Source organism: Aedes aegypti, chromosome 3, assembly GCF_002204515.2.
Source record: "Aedes aegypti strain LVP_AGWG chromosome 3, AaegL5.0 Primary Assembly, whole genome shotgun sequence".
NCBI classification, from domain to species: Eukaryota; Metazoa; Arthropoda; class Insecta; order Diptera; family Culicidae; genus Aedes; species Aedes aegypti.
The window spans coordinates 291147808-291172749 of NC_035109.1; the positions used below are offsets into that span (position 1 = coordinate 291147808).

General features: G+C 40.6%; 1 protein-coding gene across 1 annotated transcript in view; it reads right to left on the bottom strand.

The window, feature by feature from the left end:
• LOC5575272 (transcription elongation regulator 1) overlaps positions 1-24942 on the bottom strand; it is a 34484-nt gene continuing 9542 nt past the window's right edge. The window contains exons 2-7 of the mRNA XM_021854859.1: positions 13866-14925; positions 13657-13807; positions 1452-1724; positions 1074-1387; positions 853-1015; positions 1-580 (exon numbers count right to left, since the gene is read on the bottom strand). Coding sequence (XP_021710551.1) covers positions 287-580; positions 853-1015; positions 1074-1387; positions 1452-1724; positions 13657-13807; positions 13866-14925 — 2255 coding nt within the window. The 3' untranslated portion in view covers positions 1-286. The remainder of the gene's footprint in view (positions 581-852; positions 1016-1073; positions 1388-1451; positions 1725-13656; positions 13808-13865; positions 14926-24942) is intronic.

Genomic DNA, 24942 nt, shown 5'->3' on the forward strand with positions numbered 1-24942 from the left:
TTGAAATTGATCTGATTCCTTTATTTGCTTCCAATATTTCTGGCTATAATTCAAACCAGCTCCCAACTACACCTGTGGCGTTGAATCCCGTTTTCGGTTCACCGTCCTCAATAACTCTATTATATAATATGCCTTAGTAAGCACGAACAAATAAGATTAAAATATTCCTACAATCTATATCGGCCCACCTTGCGCTCGGTGGAATTATTCTAAGCTTCAAGTTTCAATGTAAGAAAACGGATGAATACATACCGGTCATAGCTGGCGCAGCAGGTTACTTACACAACTACTTCCTCCGGGAGGACTCGCTGGCCGTCGGCGGCGGCGGTGGTCCCTTCTTGTGCAAATCCTCCAGGTGGCCCAGGATCATCTGCGTCCGGTCGGCGTGCATGTGGTTCAACACCAGGTAGCGCTTGTCGTTCCGCAGGATGTCTTCGATCTCGCGCAGATGGTTCCCGTTCTCCCGGTACGTGTCCCAGCTCTTGTGGGTGATGAACTTGCACTCCTTGAGCAGCTCCCGGAACGACAGCTTGGCGTTCATGGTTTTGTCCTTGATGTACTCGCGGAACTCCCGCTCGCACTGTGGGATGGAAGTGAGGGGAAGTTATGGTTAAGGTTCCGAAGTTCAGGATGGACACAGATGGGAAGATTCCTCTAAAGATTATTTCTGTAATTTCTACGAAATCATCCAGGTATTTTCCAGGGAGTCCCTCCAATTTTTTTGTACAGGAATTCTTCCGAAATTCAAACACGAATTCTTGTAAGGATACTTCTAGATATTCATCCAGCGAATAATTATCGATTTTTTGCAATGATTATTCCATTGATTTGGGAATTTCTAGTGCCACTTACCCTTTCGCTACTGTTGTACTTCAAATAGCGAGGATCCTCGCGGATCATTTTCTTGACCTCCTTCCACTGGCTGGTCAGTTCAAGCGATGTAATTTCGTCCAACATTTCCCGGAACTTGTCGCGTTTCCGCATCGCTAGGTTATTGATGTGCTGGTTGAAAAGCCTGCCCGAAGTTGCGAAAATTAGAACCTAATCGTAAGATCACTAGACTCAAAACTCACCCTTCGCGATCTTCTCGATCGAGTAGCTCGACCAGTTCCCAGCGATGATCCTTCTTCAGCTGCTTCTTCACTTCCTTCCAGGTGAGATCGGCATTCCGAACCAGATCGGCCAGCAGCGCGTTGAAGTGCCGGATCGCCTCATCCCGTTGATGCTGTTGACGTCCCTTGTCCCTGTCCCTAAGATGGGTAGCCAGCGTCCGCTGGACTTCTTTCTCACGCTCTTTAATACTTGCCTCGGCGCGGAGTCTTCTCTCGCGCTCCTTCTGCTGCCGCTCTGCTTCGTCGTCCGATGTCTGCGGGTGTTCGCCGTCCTCCTGTGAAGAACAGAACTTGTTAAAGCAAGCTTCAAAGTGCTGCACATCGCTGATCTTCGCTAACCTGATCACGTTCCCTAGAAATTGTGCGATCGCGTGAAGATCCACGGCGATCACTGGACCGACGATCGCGCCGTTTCCGATCCTTCTCTTTGGCCCGTTTCTTTTCGTCCTTCAAGAATTTGATGTGTTCTTCGAACAGATCCTCACGCAGAGCTGAATCGGACACGGCACGATAGCGGCTGTCGGACTCCAACCGCTTGCGAACATCGTGAAATCGTGAATGACGACTGATCTCACTGTGCTCCCGAAGCATCGCCATAAAGTCCTTGCGAATCTACGCACCAAAAGTGATTAGAAAAGTGATAGAAGAAAGAATACGTGTTAGGGCGTTTAGAAACTACAGCACAACCTTACACGTAACTTAACATCAAGCCTTAAGAACTAGATCGGTTGAATGATTAACCTGTAGATAATCATTCAAACTTTGAATTCGGGCTTAAGAAAGACAAAATGGGTATTAGGCTGAAAAGTAAAATCATTACGATTATCTCCTGAAAGAAACTTCGATTAGTTCAAAGGCAACGGGACAGTTGGAATACTTAAGAGTTTACGACTGTACAAAAGCGACAGCAAGATGGGCACTTGGAATACGAATTGTAGATGGTCCTTCCCCACGCGCCTCCAAATCCGATTCCCGTCGATTGACTCCAATCTCTGCGCCTCCCGATCCCAAGTGCCCATCAGCAGCGCATTTGGTACAGGATATGGATACAAAGGTCTCTTCCCGTGGGGGATCTCATGTTTATAACAAGACAAGTGTTCGAATAGTACCATTGAAATCATCCATCATCCTTCACCGTGCGACAGGGTTATGGGTCCACACCTCCGAGGAGCAGCTGCACCGCCGATTTCAGCAAACCGCAACAGACAAAGGGGAATTTTCGATCGCTAACGATCGTCCTCCCGCAGAGTGGTGACCCCACAACGGTTGCAGCAGCTCTTGCGATAGGATCTCTAGCAGTAGTAGTAGTAGTGGTAGGTAGTAGTAGATTCAGTAGTACGATTACCTGCTGGAGTTACACAGTGTTGGATATAACAAAAGTTGACATAAAATGGGACCGACAACGGTGTGGATTTGATGTGTTCATAGCATTGGATTGAGTTATCTTAAATCTATGGACTGGCTTTTGTGCTACACTTTCTTGCGGCGATCAACAGAGAGGATTATAGCGACGAGGTGATAAGCTTTCGTGTCGCAGCTTAGTAAAGCTATCACTGAAGCAACACGATGTTCATGTTAGTTATAGAAATGATTGATATCTAAAAGGTCAATTCCCAAGCAGAGTTTTTCTCATAAACCGCGCACATACAATAATGGTGTTTGATCATTTGATCCCGTCGCTTGCTCCTCCTGGGGGCGAGCGATGAACACTTTTTTGGCGTACAATGTGTTTATCCAGTGATACCGAGAATCCGGTTGGGCATGAATATATCATGGATCGCATCACCAACCAAAGGTGACTCTCAGATCCTTACCTTATCCCACTATCCTCATGCACTTCCCATGAAGATGCAGAGATATACTCGGTCTCTAGTAACAACGGTTGTCTAACTAACATTCCTTCCTTTCTCCAATAACATTTAGGGCGTGGCCAGCGCCGTTATTGACTTACAATTTTGAGCTCTCGATTTGTGCACATTGAGAATGATAAGCTACTCCCAAGCCGCATTCATTGAATCTCTGCGTAAGTTTGATTGTTCTAGTCCATCAATGAGTTGCAACTACGAATTGTCGGTCATCGATGCTCATTAATTTGAGACAAAATTTAGATTATCTCTCCAGTCCACTTTTTGAATTGCATTCAGGTCCCATAACAACTGTGCAAAATTTCAGCTTTATCGGGGAAACTATATTTTAGGACCATCCGTTCAAAGTTTGTATGGGATTTACTATGGGAAAACTTACTTTGGCAAAGAAAAATCGCCGGAGATCGCCCAATGACCTCTATAAAAATTCTGGACACAGACCTCGATAGGTATTTTTATGACGAAGAATATTGCCGAAGACTGCGAAATAATCCGACGCGTTGGTCCCCCAAGGAATTTCGGAATATCTCTGGATCCAATTGACCAATGATCAATATCGACACAGATTCTAAGACTAGAAGAGTTTTTTTTGAGGTCTTGTGAAATAAGGGTGCATTCCTGGAAGTTTCTGGAACATCAGAGAATTTATCAGAAATTTCTTGAGGAATCTTTAGAAGAAGTAAAGGATCAATCCAAGACCAGTCGCGTCGTGTTATACACGATGCTAGCGATTTCTAGACCTGCGATCACACTTAAGGTGAAGATAAATCGAAGCCAAACTTCAAATGTTCAAAAGCACAAATCTGGAGAACCAAACATCCGTTTAAGCTGAAAACTTAATCGATTGGTCACTAGCTGGTGGTGACCAATCGATTAAGTTTTCAGCTCAAACAAGTGGTCGGTTCTCCAGATTCGTGCTCTGGAAAATTTGAAGTTTGGCTTCGATTCATCTTCATTGATCTTTAATCTATCAAAGCATTGCTGAATATCTTGACGATGACAGAACAACTCCTATAGAATTTCCACAGCACACTCTTTAGAAATTCTTGGCTGATTTAGGATGACCGTAGTAATTTCTGGATAATGTACCGCGGGGCAAGTGGGTAAATGGGGTAAGTGAAAATAATTGATATATTTTACTGAATATGTGAATTAACGTTTTAAACTCATGCGTAAACCTTTGAGGCCAGTGAGAACATTACCAAGGTTAGAGATTTCTGAGACTTTTCAGCCATTATTGCATAATAGAGCGAAATATTGTTAACCTGTCAACTATAGGTATACAAGGTTCGCAATTATCATCAAACAACAGATCGTGCTGATAATTCAAGAAACACTATACTCAAAGCGTTTAAAAATAAGGTTGCCAAATATTACGATATTAATATGTTTACTTCGGACAGCCGATTAAAAGGAAGACGTTGATTCAAAAGTTCCAATATAAGAGAACGCACAGAAATCTCGTGGAATGTCTATGTAAAGCTAATTCAAAACATAAAGAATGGGGTATAGGTGTATCCACATAAAAAAGTTTCTAAATACTTTATTCAAGGATTCCGTTTGATTTCATAAAGAGTTATTCGAAGTCATGTCCGATTTTCTTAAAAATAAATAACGAACGGTGGAAATTCTACAGAGCAGAAATGCAATTGCTGTCCCATGATGTAAGAATTAACATTGGAAATGTTGGGGCTATAATGTTGTCGAATCGTTTTAACAAACATACCTGAACAGAAGAAAATTCAAGTAACAAAAATAAAATTCTTTTTGTTTACATGCTACTTATGTTATTGTTCATTGGGACGCCTTAACAATTGTTAAAGGAAATAGAAATCGTGAATGTAACTGTTAGTTTTTGGATGTATTGTTCAAAACGATACATTTTTCACTTCCCCACCTGTTGGGCAAATGAAAAGTAAGGAGAATTTTTTCAACAACTTTTTCTGTACTTTTTTCAATTTTACAGAAAAATAAATTTCAGTATACTGCTTATATTTGGTTAGAGTCGAGCTAAAAAATTTACACGACCTCATTTGTTTTAATTTAAGGTCTCTAGAATTTGAAGAATCCCAACTATGCGAAATCCATTACCCACTTGCCCCACGGTACCTTAGTTTTAAGTTGATACCTGAAAAATGAATTGATCAAATTTCCACTGATATTTTGTGGCATAATTTTTAAAAATATTTAGGACAGATTATGAAGATTTTCTAAATTATTTTTTCGATAAATTGTTAAAGAAATTGCATCGAGAAATTTGAATGGGTTTCTGCGCGATGAAACATTTTTTAAGAATCTTTAACTTCTCCTGAAAACGTTTGCGATTAGCTAGGTCACTTCGTTGCAAAGAAAAAACTAAACTAATTTACACGACTTTTGCTGTTTTGATCGAGAAATAGGTGAGGCAATTAGAACAATCTCACTGGTTGTTTGTCAAATTGAATAAAACCATGAATAACTGATGTTTATGCTAGAACTTTTTTTTTTGAAAACCTGTGTAAATAATCAAATTAAATCTCCTTGCAATCACTTGCGCCACCACGAATTGCGTCAATCAATGGTGAATATCAGTAACTTGAAATATTTCATATTCACCACTGACATCGTCATGGGAAATTAGCGATGACAGCGCCACCACGGTGTTGCTACTTGTGTTGCCATTCAAAATTACCGTTAATTGTCTTAAACAGTTTTACAATCGGACTTCAACGTCTGTTATCTGTGATAACAGACGTGCGTGGTGTACGCACGAGCCTATCGATCGCAAGGTTCCTGGTTCGATTCCAGGTTGCTGTGAAAACATTTTTTGTTTTCAAATTTTGGTTTCATAAGGCAAATTTATGAATTTCAACCCGATTTCTTCTGGCGAATGAAAAGGGGTTATAGTTTTATTTTTATTTTATATTTACTTATTGTTATATTTTTTATGTGGAAAATAATAGAAAATACCTAGTTTTTGAACGCGAGCTGATTGTATGCAAAATTTAAGCGATGTACACGGCGAAAAAATGTTAAAAAGGTGTTTCATTTTAAAACAGTTTTAGAAGACAGTTTGTGATTTTTCTTAATTAATTTTCTCAAAACTGTATGATAGTTACTTACGTCGATTTGTAAAAGTAATCGAGAAATGTTTTAATTTTGTATACCTATCACTCTGAGAAGTAATCATGTTCAAGTCATTACGAAAAACATATAGCTTTTTTCCATAATGATTTTCATATAACTCTTAATAAGAAATCGTATAGATAGAGTTCATTATGAAAATCACATACTTTTTAAGCATAAAGACGATGGATATGGAATCCAACACGCAGCGAACTGGACTATCGAAATTTATACATTTTGCCTTATGAAAGATGGAAGGATTATCGCAATACGAACGTTTTAGCATCACTCCACACCAAGTTGTCGATAGGCGCGGGGTGTATGCACGAGCCTATCGATCACAAGGTCCTTGGTTCGATTCCAGGTTGCCGCGAAAACTATTTTTGTTTTCAATTTTCGGTTTCATAAGGCAAATTTATGAATTTCAACCCGATTCCTTGGAGCGAATTTTCATAAGGGGTTCCTATGTTTATCGATAGTCCATTTGCCTGAGTGAATGGAAGTTGGTATCATAGACAAAATCATATACATTTCATCCGAAACTAATATAGATAATAATTGTTTCTTTAATAAAACTGAAATGGTTTTCAAATGGCATGATTATTTGAAATAAAATATCAATAATTAAAATACGTTCAAGTAGTACTTTTTAATATTGTTTATTTAATATAACATATTAGAATCTACGAAAAAGATTTATTGGTTGATGTGGTTTGAGAGGAACTAAGGGTCCATTCCAAAATTTCATAACGCTCTGGGGGGTGGGTGTCTTGACGTTGTTACGGCTTACACAAAAATTGTAGAATAACAGTACAAAAAGCGTCACAAGGGGATTGGAATGTCCGCAATGATCAATTTAAGCTTTATGAAATATATAAACAAACTTTAAGTACTTCTCCAGTCTTCAAATCTTTTATCATCCAGATATTCGGATCCACTACCTGTAAAGCCATTCCATAGTTACTGCTGGAACTTGAACAAAAAGGATTTTTGTTGTAGCATGGTCGGTACAAAGTCTAAAACAATAAAACCATGTGAGCAAATCCACCGAACATGACGATTTTTTTTTTAAATTTAATTTTTGTATTTTTTGAATCGCCTGAAAATTTGCTTACAGATTCTTTATGACCAAAAATGCCATTTTGCTTCTTCAGACCGCCATTTTGAACCTCGCCTTATTTTTGAGAAGGGCGTATCGGAAAATGCATAGCAAATCTTTAAAAAACTGTAACTCGAAAACGGTTTGTCCGATCGATTTGAGATCTTCTACAAAGTTGTAGGTATTGCTTAGGACTATATGGAGAAAAATATGCACGGTAAAAAATAGTTACAGATTATTTTTTATTTCAAAAACAAAATTTTAAAATCGATTTTCTCCAGAAACGTAGTCTCGATTTTTTTTATTTTTAGATATGTTTTAGGGGACAACTTATGTGATTTATTGCACAATGTTTCAAAATGGAAGAATAATGGACAAAAAAGTTATGATTTTTCAAAATATTACAGATTTTGAAAAAAAAATCGGAATAGAGGAAAACAATAATTTTTAATGTGATCATTTGAAAGTACAGAAAAATTGCAATCGAAAAGTTCTTAAGTAATTTTTTTCTAGGTTGCATCAATTTCGAGATAAACTCATATTTATATAAAATTTTCAAATAAAAAAGTAAAATAGGCCCTTTTCAAACATATTTCGTGTTTCTCCATTCCAGAAATATTTTATTTTGATTGATTGATTGATTGATTGATTGATCAAAACCTATATACTAAAGTATTTAAAAACGTATGCACGGTACAAAAAATATAAACGAAATTTTCAAATGAAAATTTGAAGTTCATTGTTCTTAAAAACCACAAAATTGATGTTTTTAATTTTTGTATATGTTTTGCAGCATATTGTTTGTAATTTCTTGCACAATGCCTCAAAACGGAAAATTTTTGGATAAAAAATAAATTATTTAAAAAAATAAATAAAACAAATTTATGTAAAACGATATTTTTGGTGCGTTTTTTTTTGAGTACAGAAAAATAACTATATATTTTTAAATATGAAAAATTTCTATCGAAAAATACTCAAGTAAAATTTAGCTGAGATGCATCACTTCCGAGATATACACGGTAAATCTAAATCTGTGATAAAAATCACAGATGCATTTTCATAGAAAATCGATTTCAATTTTTTTTATTAAAAAAATCTGTCATTATTTTTTACCGTGCATATTTTTTCCCAAATAGTAGGTATTGTACAACAACCGCAAAATATATCCAAAAATTAAAAAAATCAATGTTGCTACAAATTTTCATTTGAAAATATCGTTTATATTTTTTACCGTGCTCTCTTTTTTTAATACTTAAGCATAAATGTTTTGATCAAACGATAAACGATTTAGGTACGATTCGCTCAATCAAAATAATTTTTTTCTGGAATGGAGAAACACGAAATATGCTTGAAAAGGGCCTATTTTTCTTTTTTTATTTGAAAATTTCATATAAATATGAGTATATCTCGAAATTGATGCAACCTAGAAAAAAATTACTTAAGAACTTTTCGATTGCAATTAGGGGCCCAGATAGCCGTAGCGGTAAACGCGCAGCTATTCAGCAAGACCAAGCTGAGGGTCGTGGGTTCGAATCCCACCGGTCGAGGATCTTTTCGGGTTGGAAATTTGCTCGACTTCCCAGGGCATAGAGTATCTTCGTGCCTGCCACACGATATACGCATGCAAAAATGGTCATTGGCATAGTAAGCTCTCAGTTAATAACCGTGGAAGTGCTCATAAGAACACTAAGCTGAGAAGCAGGCTGTGTCCCAGTGGGGACGTAACGCCAGAAAAGAAAAAGAAAAGAAGAAGAAGAAGATTGCAATTTTTCTGTACTTCCAAATGATCACATAAAAAATTATTGTTTTCCTCTATTTCGATTTTTTTTTCAAAATCTGTGATTTTTTAAAATATCATAACTTTTTTGTCCATTATTCTTCCATTTTGAAACATTGTGCAATAAATCACATAAGTTGTCCCCTAAAACATATCCAAAAATAAAAAAAAAATCAAAACTGCGTTTCTGAAGAAAATCGATTTTAAAATTTTGTTTTTGAAATAAAAAATAATCTGTAACTATTTTTTACCGTGCATATTTTTCTCCATATAGTCCTAAGCAATACCTACAACTTTGTAGAAGATCTCAAATCGATCGGACAAACCGTTTTCGAGTTACAGTTTTTTAAAGATTTGCCATGCATTTTCCGATACGCCCTTCTCAAAAATAAGGCGAGGTTCAAAATGGCGGTCTGAAAGTTCATAATGGCATTTTTGGTCATAAAGAATCTGTATGCAAATTTTCAGGCGATTCAAAAAATACAAAAATAATCGGGTTTGCGAATCGGCGTGGAACCGATCATGTTAACAAAATGTTAACTCAAAACTAACTGCCGAATAAAACAACTCACCTCAAGCAGAGCTTCATAAAGTTCTCAGTTGTATGGAATTAGAAGCGAAATTCTTCAACGAGCAGTAAATAATGTAAAAAATATTGGTTCCACATTCTGAAATATATACATAAAACTATATGTATTTCTATATTGTTGAATAGCTGATATTTGCCAGCTTACCTTTAAAAACTTGCAAGAACTCGTCGTAAATCCATAATCTGCCAGCAAATTGTATGCAGTGGCCGCCTTCGTGTCACTAAATATAAACACAGATTTTTTTCACAATAGAAAATCATATACCATGTATCTGATTTTTCAATGACTCAATGAGTAAACGAGGTCCAATAAGTTATATGTGGAATACAATCGATTTCCATATGGTTATTATTTAAACCTCATTGGACCTTCAGATAGTCCTTATTGGGTGTTAATGAAACCTATCAAATATGAATTCTTATGCGTGTATATTATTTTCCAGATAAATATAATCGGATTAATTGGCTCAGTATACTGTATCAAAACTCATGTGAAAATGTACTAATTTTGTATATTCTGTTTTATTTTTTCTAGCTATCAAAAATCTAAATCGCAGATCAGCATCTTCAGCGAAAACTGCAGCTACTTGCTGGCCACCGAAAGCGACTCAAAATTATTTTACTCGAACCCACTCGCACCTTCGAAAACGCCTTCTTAAACAATATCCAACCAGAGATCATCTAATAACTTACATATTTCTACTGCGAAGAGCGACGTAATCTCCCGCCCATGCGGAAGAAACAAGTACCCTATGTTTTCACGTAGTCTTGACGTTTGGATTATTTTGAGTGTATCTGTCAATTCGAAAGGGATACGGGAAACAAAATACACCCAAAATTTGAGTCTTTGGTTTAAACTGAAATTTAGGGTGTATTTTGTGGGTGTAACAAAATCTCAAAAACCGGAAAAAATATAAACAAACGAAAAACATTTAAAAATTTAGTAATCATGTGTTGATTGATTTTTATTTGTAATATTTTGAAATTAACGAACATGCAATTAAGGAGCTTTGCAATGAACGAATAACTGTTCCATGAATATAGAAATTATTATAGTACATGGGACAACTATGCGAATGTGTATTGCCAGTGTATTGGTTATCACCATCATAGGTTTTGAAATGGAGTCGGACAAAGATCCTTGTCAAACCCAATGGCAAGACATCTACTCTGAATAGTTTCAAGGTTACAATAAGGCTATAATGAGGACTTAGTGCGGAGGACTGACAGCTAAAAGTGTGCACGAAACGGAAGGGTAAACAAAACATGCAAGTGTTATCACTTGTCAACTTATATTTCCCTTTGTAATCGAACGGCCACTTCGATCGCGAAACGTCAAAAGTTCATGGTAAACAAAAACAAAACAGCTGATTGTAGCTGTCGCATGGATTGCCTTGTCACTAACCACCATATTATGGTCCGCCATCATAGATTTTCCCAAGCCGTTAATCATTGGTTTCAGAGGTCTACATAGCAAGCACTACAAAACATAATTTTCCAATTGGTATTATAAAGTATCTTGTGGCCGCAATGTTGATTTGCGGACAAAAATTTCGAAAAGTTTCAATTTTAAAGTGGAGATGAATCGAAGCCAAACCTAAAATTTTCAAGAGCACAAATCTGGAGAACCGAACACCCGTTTAAGCTGAAAACTTAATCGATTGGTCACCACCAGCTAGTGACCAATCGATTAAGTTTTCAGCTAAAACGGATGTTTGGTTCTCCAGATCCGTGCTCTTGAAAATTTGAGGTTTGGCTTCGATTTATCTTCACCTTAACGTTACACAATAACTTGACTTTTGCCTTTCTTGGTTGGTGAACAGTCCTCAATAGGCCTAACCTAACCAGAGTTGCAATACCTACATCGTGCTAGAGGCTCCTCGATTCCGACAGATACAGCATTGTCAGAAATATTTACAAAAATTAAAAATTAGCAGATTTTGTTAAGAAACTACATCACTGATAACTAACCCTCTAAAACCCAAACTTTTATTTTCGATCTTAATATCATTTTTTGTTATCTAAAATCGTTCTAAACACGTTTTGAGCAAAGATTGTTTTATTCGCGAATTTGTAAATTTTAATTTTTGATTTGTATATTTTTTTTGAACGGTCCTATTTTTTTTCTTAAATTTTTTTATGGTTACTGATTTTTGGCAATAATATAAATTAAAGTTTTTACGGTACTTTTGAAAATATTAAATTTTTATTTTGTTTCTGGAACATATATTGTTTTCCGTGTAAGTAACGGAAAAAACAGGTTTGAAATTATCTCAATACCACCAGATTCTTGTTCTGTGATAGGTTGATTGTAGAAAATTATAAAAGGTGTATTACACGTTAAATGAACGCCAGGCATTTGTAAGTTATAAAAAAATACAATTTTTCAAATATTTTTGAAAAATACAAAAAAAGTTTCAAAGTCATTTTTTTTTTCTTATACCTATGCGTATTATGAGCCAAAGTTTATATCAAAAATAAAATCATTCTCATTTCAGAGCCACGAAAAAATACACAAAACTCCAAAGTGTATCCCGTTTAAAGGCGGGATGGCGTATTAGAGGGTTAAAATTAACAGTGATAAAAAAAATCTGAATAAAAAACCATTCTAGATGCATTAACTAAGCCAAAAACTTGTTTACCCTTTGAATCCTTTCATGCATTCTTGTATGAAACTTGCCTATATAGTTTTGCACATAAATGCAGCTGCGACCGTTAGCGACCAGTTAACCGCCTTAGTGTCGCATGTCTAGTTCACCAAAACCTAACTTGAGCAATAACAAATCGTAGCTGTAAAGTATCCCCTCATTTTGACTTTAAAATACATAATAAAAGCAGGCTGCTCAAACTATACACGTAGAAAGCCTTATTTGTACAGTTTCTGAGGCATTTTCACTTTTTTGGTACATGTACATATGAATAAAACTTAAATCATGTTAAAAGTACTTAAGACAATACGTGAAGGGTGGAGGGGGTAAAAACATTAGCATCCCCCTCTCTAGCAGAATAATTACTTTACTTTGCATGTAGAGCATGAATACATACTAAATTGCGTGCATTTATGAATAATTTACCGACTTTCGCATTTATGATCGCCCTTCCATGTAGCTGGAACCACTGCGGACTAGTACGATGAAGAGTGCCAGAAAAAGACAGTTGTGAAGAATTGCGCCAGAAGTCGTATGCTTGTGGCCGGTACCTGGCAGAACATGAGCGGTACACGGCAGCGAGAGCTGAAGAAAAGCAAATCCAAAGGCAGTGTGAATAAAATATAATAGCTGAAGCACAAGATATCATGAATCGAAACGATATGCGGAGATTTTAAGCACAATACCGAATCCGCCATGTATAATAATCGAAAGGGGGAAATTGATGACCGATAAAACGGTGGTGTCTGCCAGGTGGAAGGAGGACTTTCAGCAGTTGTAGTATAAATGAAAATGTAACAAGAAACCAGGTAAACGTACATGATTATAGTCAGGCCGCGGGGCCAACTATAATATGAAAGGTTTGAAAAAAGCTATAAGCCAGATGAAGAACTGTAAGACTGCTAGAAAGAACGAGATCCTTATCGAGCTTCTCGAGAAAGGAAGTGAGCAGCTTTACCAATCCACCCAGCTTTACTAATCAATCGAAATCTGTTCAACAGACTGAAACCGCTCGAGAAGTCCTTCGTCGGTGAATACCAAGCAGGTTTTTGTGAGGGACTTCCGAAGTTATTGTCCAATATTGCTCTCGAGGGTGCTATTAGTTGATCTAGCGTGCAGAAAAACGGCATTATCATCACAGGAAAGGTGAGGACAGGTTTGACTATCAACTCATCATCAAAATGAAGTTCACGGTTTCAGGTAGAGAAAGAGGCAGGCCTAGTGATGTTGGTGGGAATAGTGTTTAGTGGGGATGTGTTTCCTGTTATGACTAACGTGAAATAATATTCGATTCCATTCATCACCCCAATCGCTATAATCCCCACCAGTTGCCGACACAAACCGTATGGTCAACATCTAACGACGATGACCGCCAATCGAAAGCAAATCCAGAAAACACCTCTGTTGAAAAAGTAATCTAATTGTATGCAACCCAACATCTGCCCCCCAATCGAGACTCACCTGCTCCCTTCGGTTCTGCTTGTCCTCCTTCTCCCGTTTGCGCACCTCAACGATGAACTCGTTGAAGAGACTTTCCCGCTCGCGAATCTTCTCGATCACCTTGAAGCGATCGTCTTTGCCGTATCTCTGGGCGAATTCACTGAAGGATGACCTAAGAGATGAAATCGTGTTAGATGAATTCTTTTCAAATTCGTTTGTAATCTACTCACTTTGGATGCAGATTCGCGGCTTCCAGCAGCGAACGGAACTCCTCCCGTTTCTGCTTCATCTTGTTCTTCTTCTCCTTGCGTTCCTCTTCGGCGCGATCTTTGACATACTTCTCGAACACCTGCTTCCGCTCCTTGGAGGTCAACAGCAGATACCGGGGATCGAACACAATCTTGTGCAGTTCCTTCTCCCAGGTGCTGAACGCGGATACCTCTTTCTCCTTGAGCATTTCCTTGAAGGATTTCATTCGGACGTCCAACGGTACCAAGGCTCGCTCCCTGGAGGCACGCACTTCCGCTTCCATGGCGAGGGCTTCCTTCTCGGGGTCGGTGCCACTTTTGCTACTAGCTGCCGCCGCCGTCTGGGATGTCTTTATGGCCGCTTCCACGTCGGTTTTGAATTTTTTGCTGGGAATCTCTTCGCTTTCCTCGGCGCTCGATTCCGAGTCCGATTGTTTCTCGACCGGTTCAGCGATCACGGGTTTGGCCACTTCGGTGGGCTCTTTTGGGACGTTTCCCAGCAGCTGCTGCGGTGGGACGGATATAGCTTTGTCCACGTCGGCACGCTCCTTCAGATCCTCTGGGCGTTCCCAAACGGAAGTCCGCGAAGATGGGTTGTAGAAAAACACCCGGCCATCTCCGGTCCAAACCACACACCACGGGGTTCCGCTGATGGGAGTACTGGAGATGGGCCGACTTTTGTCCAGTGGTTTTGCGGCTTTAGCCTTCTCCTCTTCCTCTTTTTTCTTCTTCTCTGCCTCGGCTTTTTTCTTCTTCTCTTCTTCCTGTTTGTCGTTTTTGGCCATGAAGCTTATTTGGTCGAATACCATTCCGGGAGCGCCCGGAATTTGCTGCAGCCGAATCGGGGCTCCGGACCCGGCCAGCTGAGGGGGAAACTGCTGAATCTTGACTCCTCCCAGCGCTTGAGTGGTAGCCAGTCCAGGTATTCCGGCTGCCGTCGCCAGGGGAGGAATGATAGGCATCTGCGGTGGGATGGGCGGAGCAATGAAGGGAGGAATTGCTTTCGGCTTCTGTCGTGCATTGTATAGGGCCAATTTCGCCACTGAAACAGATAATAAGATAAGTTAATTAGCACATTCCTAACCTTTTTAAATCTGCGACTCCCATTGAAGTCCTACAAAAAAATCATTGGAAATCTAAACACAGTGTTTTTGGAACGAGCTGTGAATATCAAGCTGTTTAAAAACCTCATTATCATTCAACAGATATCAAACACTCCCAAAAGTTACGTCTGTAATCTTCAACAGTATATGTAAGAATTCCACTAAAACAATCTGGAGTAATTTGTGATTACTAAGAATCTTCCCAGGAGTCTACCAAACATCTTTCCTAAAATCCGTTAAGAAACAAAAGAAGGGATCTTGTAGAAAAAAACAATAAAAATCAGGTTGTTGAGAAGATTTCAACAATAACTACAGTTAACTCTCCCTTACTCGATATTCTGTATCTCGATATCGAGTTAGAGAACCATCAGGGTATCAGAAGGCCGGCTCCAAAGGCACGTTCCCCACCAGTTGGGAGATTTGTGCCATTGCCATATTTGAGCCTATTTCATCATCTACCCGATGGGAGAGGAAAGGAAAGGGAAAGATGGGAGGAAATAGGAGTGGGGTCCCTTGAAGAGGGAAAATCGCATAAGCGAAATGAGAGCATGTAGCTCCATACCACAATGGGTTCGAACAGCGCCCTAAAAAGGGCACTGCAAAACGCATGAGCGTAAAGAGAGCCTATAGCTCATTACCACAGCGGGTTAAGAATAACAGAATGTCCTGAAGATTCAGGCTTCTGTATTCAGTTTCACTTAATAAGTGTTTACCAAGTAATTGGAATCGCATTTGCGCAAAAACTGGACAGTTACATATCAGGTGATACGAAGTTCCATAATCGGAGTCACAACTATCACACACAAATGAGTCAGCACGCTCTGACCAAGAGACTGCAATTCTGCTTTGACAGATTTGTTAGATACTTCGCCACCTTTGGAGATGGCTCAGTAACGTACAATTTTGTTTGACGACACGACTCCAAACTATTCCAATATTGCTTGTGCTGAGTTGCCGCCCAAGAGTTTATCTGAAGCTTCACCCAGCACTTCGAAATTGGAATAGCCGGCTCAGGACCAATGAAGTCATGCGATGCTCCATCGCGAGCTAGCTCATCAGCCAATTCATTTCCAGCGATGGAAGAATGGCCAGATACCCATACAAGGTTTACAGAGTTGACTGAATTCAGTTCCTCAATTTGAGTTCGACATGCGATAACAAGCTTCGACCTTGAGTTGGCCGAAGCGACAGCTTTTATGGCAGCCTGACTATCTGAACAGAAGTATATGACTTTACCCATTACGCGCTGTTGAAGTGCTGATTGCACTCCACACATAAGAGCAAATATTTCCGCCTGAAAAACGGTGCAGTTTCTACCAAGTGAGTAAAACTGAGATGGCCCAATTTTGATTGGATTATTCTCACTTCGCCCTTTTGCCACCACACAAGACATCCATATGCCAATATTGGTCGAACAACTGTTGTGTAAATCCATTTGATATATTTGGGTTTGAGGCCCCAAGTTTTACCAAAGGTTCGCCGGCATTGACCGAAGGCCATACAAGCTTTTTTGACTCTGAAATCAATGTGAGCTGTCCATAAAAGTTTGGAATCTAGAATGACTCCGACATACTTTACTTGATCAGTCACATTAATCTCAGTGCCAAAAAGACGTAAAGGTCGAATTCCATCGCGGTTTCGTCTTTCCGTAAAAAGAACAATAGATGTTTTACTCGGGTTAACCGAAAGGCCATATTGGCGACATCAACTCTCGACTACCTGAAGAGCACTTTGCATCAGGTCGAATAGGGTGCTTATGCACATACCAACTATCAGAGCTAGATAGTCGTCGGCAAATCCATATGTTGGAAAACCGCTATTATTGAGTTGCCTCAATAGCGTATCTGCTACGAGATTCCACAAAAGTGGTGACAAGACTCCCCCTTGGGGGTATCCGCAAACACTCAATTTTCGAATCGCTGCTTGACGCAATGTCGAGAACAGATGTCGGTTTTTGAGCATTTGATGAATCCAATTGGTAATCATTGTAGGTAGCCCATGGTTTCGTGCGGCTTCCAATATGGCATCGAAAGACACGTTATCAAAGGCACCCTCAATATCCAAGAAAACACCCAAGCACGATTGCTTCTGAGCGAATGCTTTCTCGATATCGTATACAACTTTGTGTAAAAGAGTCACAGTGGACTTTCCAGATTGGTAAGCATGTTGATTCACATGAAGAGGCATGTTTGCCAAATAAACATCACGGATGTGATGATCGATAATGCGTTCCAGACATTTCAGAAGAAAAGAGGTCAGACTGATTGGTCTAAAACTCTTCGCTTCCTCATACGACGCACGTCCTCCTTTTGGGATAAACTTTACAGTAATATCACGCCAGGATTTGGGAATGTACCCGGTAGCAAAACTGCTTACAAGTAGCTTTTTCAAAACATGTTTGATAGACTCAAATCCCTTTTGGAGCAGAACAGGATAAATCCCATCCGCTCCTGGAGATTTGAAAGGAGCAAAACTATTAAGTGCCCATTGAATCGATTCAGTAGTTACGATACTGCGAGCCGAGGCCAGAGACTCGTAACTACATGAAAAGACATTTGGTTCATCCGTAGATGCTATGTCCACACATCCGGGGAAGTGTGTATTGAATAAACATTCTAAAACTTCTTCATCGGAAGAAGTAAAGTCACCATTAGGTAAGCGAATTTCGTTCACTTGGAAATCCTTAGATTTTGCAAGAATTTTGTTCAACCGACTGACTTCACTCAAACTGGAAACATTTGTACAAAGGTTTTTCCAGCCGGATCGTTCAGCAGAACGAAGAGCCTTCTTGTAAGCCTTGCGAGCCGACTTGAACGACTCTGATCCAGCTGAACGGCGTCTGTTCCAACTCCTTCTACATTGTTTCCTGAGTCTAGTCAGATCGGAATTCCACCATGGGGTCCCTCTTGTAGTCTTTACAAACCGCAGAGGACATGCTTCTTCAAAAGCTTCCATAATGTAGGATGTTGTAGTATCAACGGCATCATCTAGATCACTTGGATTTTCAATGGACGGAGAATATCCATGAAATTTGGTCGCAACCAATTCAATATAGAGTTCCCAGTTTGTTGACCGGGGATTCCTAAAACGCAAAGTCTGCGCAGTTACATTTGAATGTTCAAAGAAGATGTAGCGATGATCAGATAATGATTCCTCATCTGATACATGCCAATTCGTCAACTCGTGACTGATTCTATTCGAGCAGAGCGTTATGTCTAACACTTCTTCTCTATTAGAAACCATGAAGGTTGGGCGATTGCCTATGTTAAGTAATCCAAGGTCTGTACTACTTAAGTATTCCATCAGACTGGAGCCTCTCAAATTGATATCCGAGCTGCCCCAGATGATGTGATGAGCATTGGCATCACTGCCTACAATCAGCGGAAGGCCTTTTGTTACGCAGTGTATGACAACTCGTTTGAAGTCATCCGTTGGGGATGGTTTATCATGTGGTAAATATACCGAACAATAGACGTATTTCCTGTTGAGGTCACCAACAGAAACATCGATTGTGACAGCACATACATCTCTGGTAGTTAACTCAGAAATGAGTGTAGCAACGATTGCTTTATTAACGAGCACGCATGCGCGGGGCATGGAGCGCGAGTTTGCCATTTCAAGTTTGCTAAAAGTAGCAAAAACTGGGTCCACAAGGTTACCTAGATAGAAGTTCCCTCTACGAAAGTAGGGTTCTTGAACTAGCGCCACTTGGGCTGCACCATTTTGCATGAGTCTGCAAAGATTGATCGTTGCTGTTCTTTTATGCTGAAGATTGATCTGAGCTAACCTAACCGTAGCCACTACCCAAACTAGGCAGGATTAAGCTTTTTGCAATCTCAGCACGAAAAAGACCAGCAACGAAAAAACCAGATCGGTATCTATTTAAAGTCGCCAAAGGCGAAAGAGCACAGAATACACTGTGTAAAATGCATAATGCGAATCCATATAGGTGATAATTTAAATTAAATGTCAACATATTCATAATCCCACCCTTATTAAGCCTCAGGATAGAGACTGAAGAAGGGCAGCCGATTATCTCGGAGAAACACAAGGTCACCTGCACCATTGCTCCGGGTAGCACAGGAAGGACTCAATACTGTGGAGGGCGCCCTGGTACCCCACAGGCTCCGTTTGCGGTTAGGTTTTATTTAGACCCCCCTAACCATTCATTCTTAGGCACGGTACGCATCACACCATAAATTAGGGGTCACCTGTGAGGTGGACTTTTACCACCGGAACAGGCAGTCCGTAGTGTTAATTCTTAGCCAGTTGAAACAACCGCTACCGACACTACGCGGCTATCTAGGCTGCTCGGGAAAAGGAGGTTAATATTGATGATTAACTCCTGACGTGCCCAAGCAGCCGATCTTGTAGAAAAAAACAATAAAAATCAGGTTGTTGAGAAGATTTCAACAATAACTACAGTTAACTCTCCCTTACTCGATATTCTGTATCTCGATATCGAGTTAGAGAACCATAGTAAAAGTTGGTTTTCATGACTAACTCGAGATCCCAGATTTCATCTATGAGCACAGTTCTACAGTTTTCAATTGAGTTTTCTTTGCCGTTTTGCATTTGTGTGTCGTGTGGTAGGTACGATTAAACTCTCTGGATGCACAAGGAAGTTAAGGTGAAGTAAGCCAACTCTCAAATATTCAAGAGCACAAATCTGGAGAACCAGACAAACATTCGTGCATAAAACTTGCACAATTGGTCATTCTGGTGATGACTAATTGATTAAGTTTTCAGCTTGAACGGTTGAGGTTTGGCTTCGATTCACCATTACGAAAATATCCCCTAAGGAAGGCCCTACAATCCTTACATATGCCAGAAATATCTTACTGATACTTCTAGGAGCCATGCTAATATCCTTTTTAAGATTTCCTGAATGAAAAGGCAATTCATCAACAAAAAAAAACACGACACCAATTAACAATGGAGCAATTCTCGTTGAAACCAGGCCGCCATCGGCACCCATCGTTAGAATTCCAATTTTATGTCACTGATCGCTAGTTTTCTATAAAACTTAAGGGTGGTCCTTTCGGTTTTCTCAAATTGGTGTACCCCTCGTTCGCCAGCTAGCTGAACAGTTTTGCGAAAAAGCCCATTTTTTGATAAATCTTGGGTATTTCTTCAAGTGATATGTCTCATATTTCCCTTGGAACACATAGCAAACATAGTGGCATCGTATAGAGAAAGGATAAAGCTTTCATTTAAAGTTAAAACATTTTGGCGGCCATTTTGAATTTGGTCGCCATCTTTAATTTTGTAAGAAAAATCGATTTTTCACCATTAGCGCATCGCTCGGTTTGAATTCTGAGAACACCATCCGAAAGCTGAGGAAAAATTGCGTAAGATAAGCTACAAAACTAGGTGAGCAATGGTATTTACCCTATGAAATGAACGGTTTTCTAAATCATGTTCTACGATTTTGACGCATATGACGAGTGCAATCAATGCAAACATTATTTTTTGTACAACCAAGAAACAAGTTTTCAATCCTTACCTTGGTTATGCGACCTTGCCGCGATGGGAGGGCATTATGCATTAGCCCATATGATGAAAACCAAAGGCGTAACCTGTAGCCTGGACAGTCAAAAGTTCGATAATAATAAAATCTCTTTTTAGTTTGAGCTGATTCTCTAAAACGCGCTGCTTCAAAAACTAGTAACCACTCTGTGTCCGAACAGTTACTCAAAATATTTACTACGAGATGACCGGACAATGTAAAAAGTGCAACGAGTCGGACAACGATGATATGGTGGCCTGCGATGCGTGTGCAACTTGGTACCACTTTACGTGCGTAGGAGAGTCTCCCGGAGTCGCTAATTGCTCCTTCTGCTGCCCCGTGTGCTTGGAGAAAAGGAAGAAAGGCAAGAAAGGACAAAAGGGAAAAACGGCGAATCAATTAGGGCTGTTTGCTAACGTACCTGGGACGTCCAACGATGCATCTTCTTCCAAGAGCGTCTCTTCTAAGAAGTCCACAGCAGCAGCAAAGGATAAGGACCCAGCAACGAAATCGTTTCCATCAAGAGAAATCGACGCAAAATCAGTAGCTGCCAGCTCGAGCCGTGTGTCAGAATCACGTATGCAGCTAGAGTTTCGTCGCATGGAAGAGGAACTGGCACTCAAAGAAAAACAGCTTGACGAGGAAAGGCAGATGAGGGTGAAGAAGCTTGAGATCGAGAAGCAGTTCATTCAACGAAAAATCCAACAAGAAAGAGAATTGAGAGAGAAGGAGCTATCACAAGAGAAGGCACTGCTAGACAAACAGCTAGCTGATCAAATTGAGATCCAGAATCGACAGCGTGAGCTCCGAGAGCGATTCCAGCGAGAAAAGTTTGAAATTCTTTCGGCGAACTTGGAACTGGAAGGTGCAGTCGGGGGTATGCTACCCGGCGTAGATGTAGCACAGGATAACCAGCATATGGTGGAGGCCTGGTTGAATAAGGATGGGGAGAAAACAATCCGCGCAACAGTGCAAGGATGCGAGACTTCAGACGAAGCAGAAGCAAAATCAACTTCAAAGCAGCGTATCACTAAGAAACAGTACGTGCTGGAGACTCCCAAACGACATCCTGAAATAACAGCAGTGCCGCCTGGTGCGACAAATCTTAAATTTCCAACCTTTCCACAAGCCGAAGATTTCTCCGAACGAAATGCGAACGATGAGGACGATGACGTTTCAGAGGATGATGACTCACTAGATGCACCACAGGCGGTTATGCCTGCAGGGCCTTCAAAGGCGCAGCGCGCAGCCCGCCAAATACTTTCTAAGAAGCTTCCTATCTTTACGGGAAAGGTGAAAGAGTGGCCTCTGTTCTATAGCAGCTTCGTGAACTCAACAACAGCATGCGGCTTTTCGAACATTGAGAATCTTGTACGCTTACAAGAATGTTTAAAAGGTGCTGCATTAGAATCTGTTCACATTCGGCTGCTCCTACCGCAAGCTGTGCCAATTGTAATTGAAACACTCCGGATGTTATACGGACGCCCCGAGCAGCTAATCCATACCCTTTTGAATAAGGTTAAGAAAACTGATGCGTCCAGAGACGATCGATTAGAAACATTCATTCCGTTCGGACTCGCCGTTCAAGAACTGTGTGATCATTTGGTGGCAGCAAACTTCCAGGATCACCTTGTAAATCCAGTACTCATACAAGAGCTTGTAGACAAACTTCCTGCGCCTACGAAGAGAGAATGGGTACAATTCAAACGATTCGTCCAACCAGTGACCCTCAGTACGTTTGCACAATTTACTTCTAAACTGGTAGCTGAAGCCAGTGAAGTTATCCTCGTCATCGATCCAAAAACGAAGGGCGAAAAGGTGAGAGGCAAGGACCGTGGATTTGTGAACGCACACACAAATGTACGGGAAGCGTCTTACACCAATCCGAAACCTGCGATTCTCTGTCGAATATGCCAAAAAGGGGAACATCGTATTCGAAATTGCGAAGAATTTCGGCGACTTAACCTTGAAGAACGTGTGAAGGTCATGGAACAACTGAAGCTGCAAGTTTAAAATTACCTGTAATGTAGACACTTGCCGCCTCCACCATCATCCCTTGGTACATCGTGAGCACTCAAACGTTTCAACAGCTCCAGCTTCCACTGTATGCATGTAAGCTCCACCCCGTCCATTATTTTTCGAATTGCACCAGTTATGTTGTTCAATGGTAGCAAGTCCGTCCGCACGATGGCCTATTTCGACGAGGGATCTGAATTAACTCTAATTGACGAGGATCTAGTTCGGGCCTTACGAGCCAGTGGAATGTCACAACCACTGAAACTGTGCTGGACGGGAAACATCGTTCGCGAGGAGCGGCATTCGGAATGCGTTTCGTTGGAGATTTCAGGAATGGAAAGTTTCCAACGTTTCGACCTGAAAAATGCACATACCGTCGAGAGACTGTATCTTCCTAAGCAGCATATCAATTTTAGTGAAATTGTTCGTCAGTATCGTCATTTGAAAGGAGTTGAAATACCCGACCAAATAGGCGACCAATCGAAGATCCTCATTGGACTCAACAATGCATATCTACTTGCATATCTACTTGGATCCCCGCATTGGAAATACCGATGAGCCGATTGGTGTAAAGTCTCACCTTGGATGGACAGTCTTTGGCCCTACACGTTCACCCCCTCCAATGAAATCCTTTGTTGGGCACCATGTCGGCCTGACAAACGCGGAATTACACGATGCCATGAGGAAGTATTTCACCGTCAAGGACATGGAAGGGACAGTGAGTCTACTCCCCGAGTCAACAACAGACCGTAAAGCAAGAGAAATCATGCAAAATACAACGGTGAAACGAAATGGTCGTTACGAGACAGGTCTTCTGTGGAAAACTGATGGAAAGGTCCCGACAGCCTGCCGATGGCCTTGCATCGGCTTCGTGGTTTGGAGCGTCGCCTGGAGAAGAACCCAGATTTGGACAAGAAGGTTCGACAGCAAATCCAGGAATACCAAACTAAGAGTTACATCCATAAAGCCTCAACGGAAGAACTCGAAAATGCAAACCAAGCGAGGGTCTGGTACCTTCCCCTTAATGTGATTCTAAATCCTAAAAAACCTGGAAAGGTTCGTTTGGTTTGGGATGCAGCGGCACAAGTACGAGGAATTTCGCTCAACTCAATGCTATTAGCCGGTCCAGATTTGTTGGTGCCCTTGCCGGCGGTGCTGCAACCATTAAGAGAACGCGCAGTAGCCTTTGGAGGAGATCTTAAAGAGATGTTCCACCAGTTCAACATACGTGAGGGCGACAAGCAAGCGCAGCGATTTCTAGAGGAAATTGGAGAACGGAACACAGAGGAGAGGGCTCTACAGAACGAGTGTTGGGTCTCATCTGGCGCCCTAAGGAAGACGTATTTATGTTTTCAACCTCTGTAAGGGAAGATTTGGCGCCATACTTGTTAGGAACCGACCGGCCAACTAAACGATTGGCTCTCAGCTGTATGATGAGTCTTTTTGATCCATTAGGTCTGCTGGCGCCCTTCACTCTGCATGGTAAAATACTGCTTCAAGATTTATGGAAAGGGGCGATCCATTAATTACGTAAGACAATTTTCAGGGTTTTTCAACCCCCCCTCCCCCATGGTAAGATTTTTTGTATGAAAATTAAAAATAAATTGTATGACGCGTAAGAAATCCTGTCAGTACGGGCTGCCCATCTAGAAGTGGCATATAAACTGGACACAGCGTCTTGTATAATGGCTATACGGAGATTCGTTCTGAGGCGGGGTCCACCTATCACAATATTTTCCGACAACGGGACTAACCTCAAGGCAGCCAACAAAGAGCTATAGGAGCAGATCAAACGTATTGATACAGCTTGTGCCAACGTATTTACCAATGCACGGACGCGATGGAGGTTTAACCCGCCCTCTGCGCCCCACATGGGGTGCGTCTGGGAGCGCATGGTGCGTTCCGTCAAACAAGTGATGTCGGAATTGAACACCGGTAGAATGAATGATGAAACGCTATTGACAGTGATAACTGAGGCTGAAGAAATCGTCAATTCGAGACCGCTCGTTTACATGCCACAGGATTCGATACACGCTGAAGCATTGACCCCGAACAGTTTTGTTAGAGGAGTAACGTCGTGTTTGGATAATCCAGCAATCGCTTCGACAGACCAAGCTGAAGCCCTTCGAAATGCTTACAAGCGTTCACAGATAATTGCAGACACTTTGTGGAAAAGGTGGATAAAAGTATATCTACCTGCTCTTAATTGCCGAACCAAATGGTTGGAGGAAAGTAAACCATTGGCTGCGAGAGATTTAGTTTTCATCGTAGATGGACCCAACAGGAACGGGTGGATTCGAGGCCAAGTAGAATCTGTATATCTTGGCAAGGACAATCGCATCCGACAGGCATCAGTTCGTACCGCTCACGGAGTGTATCGTCGACCTGTAACCAAATTGGCGGTTATTGAAATTCCATCTTCTGGTAAATC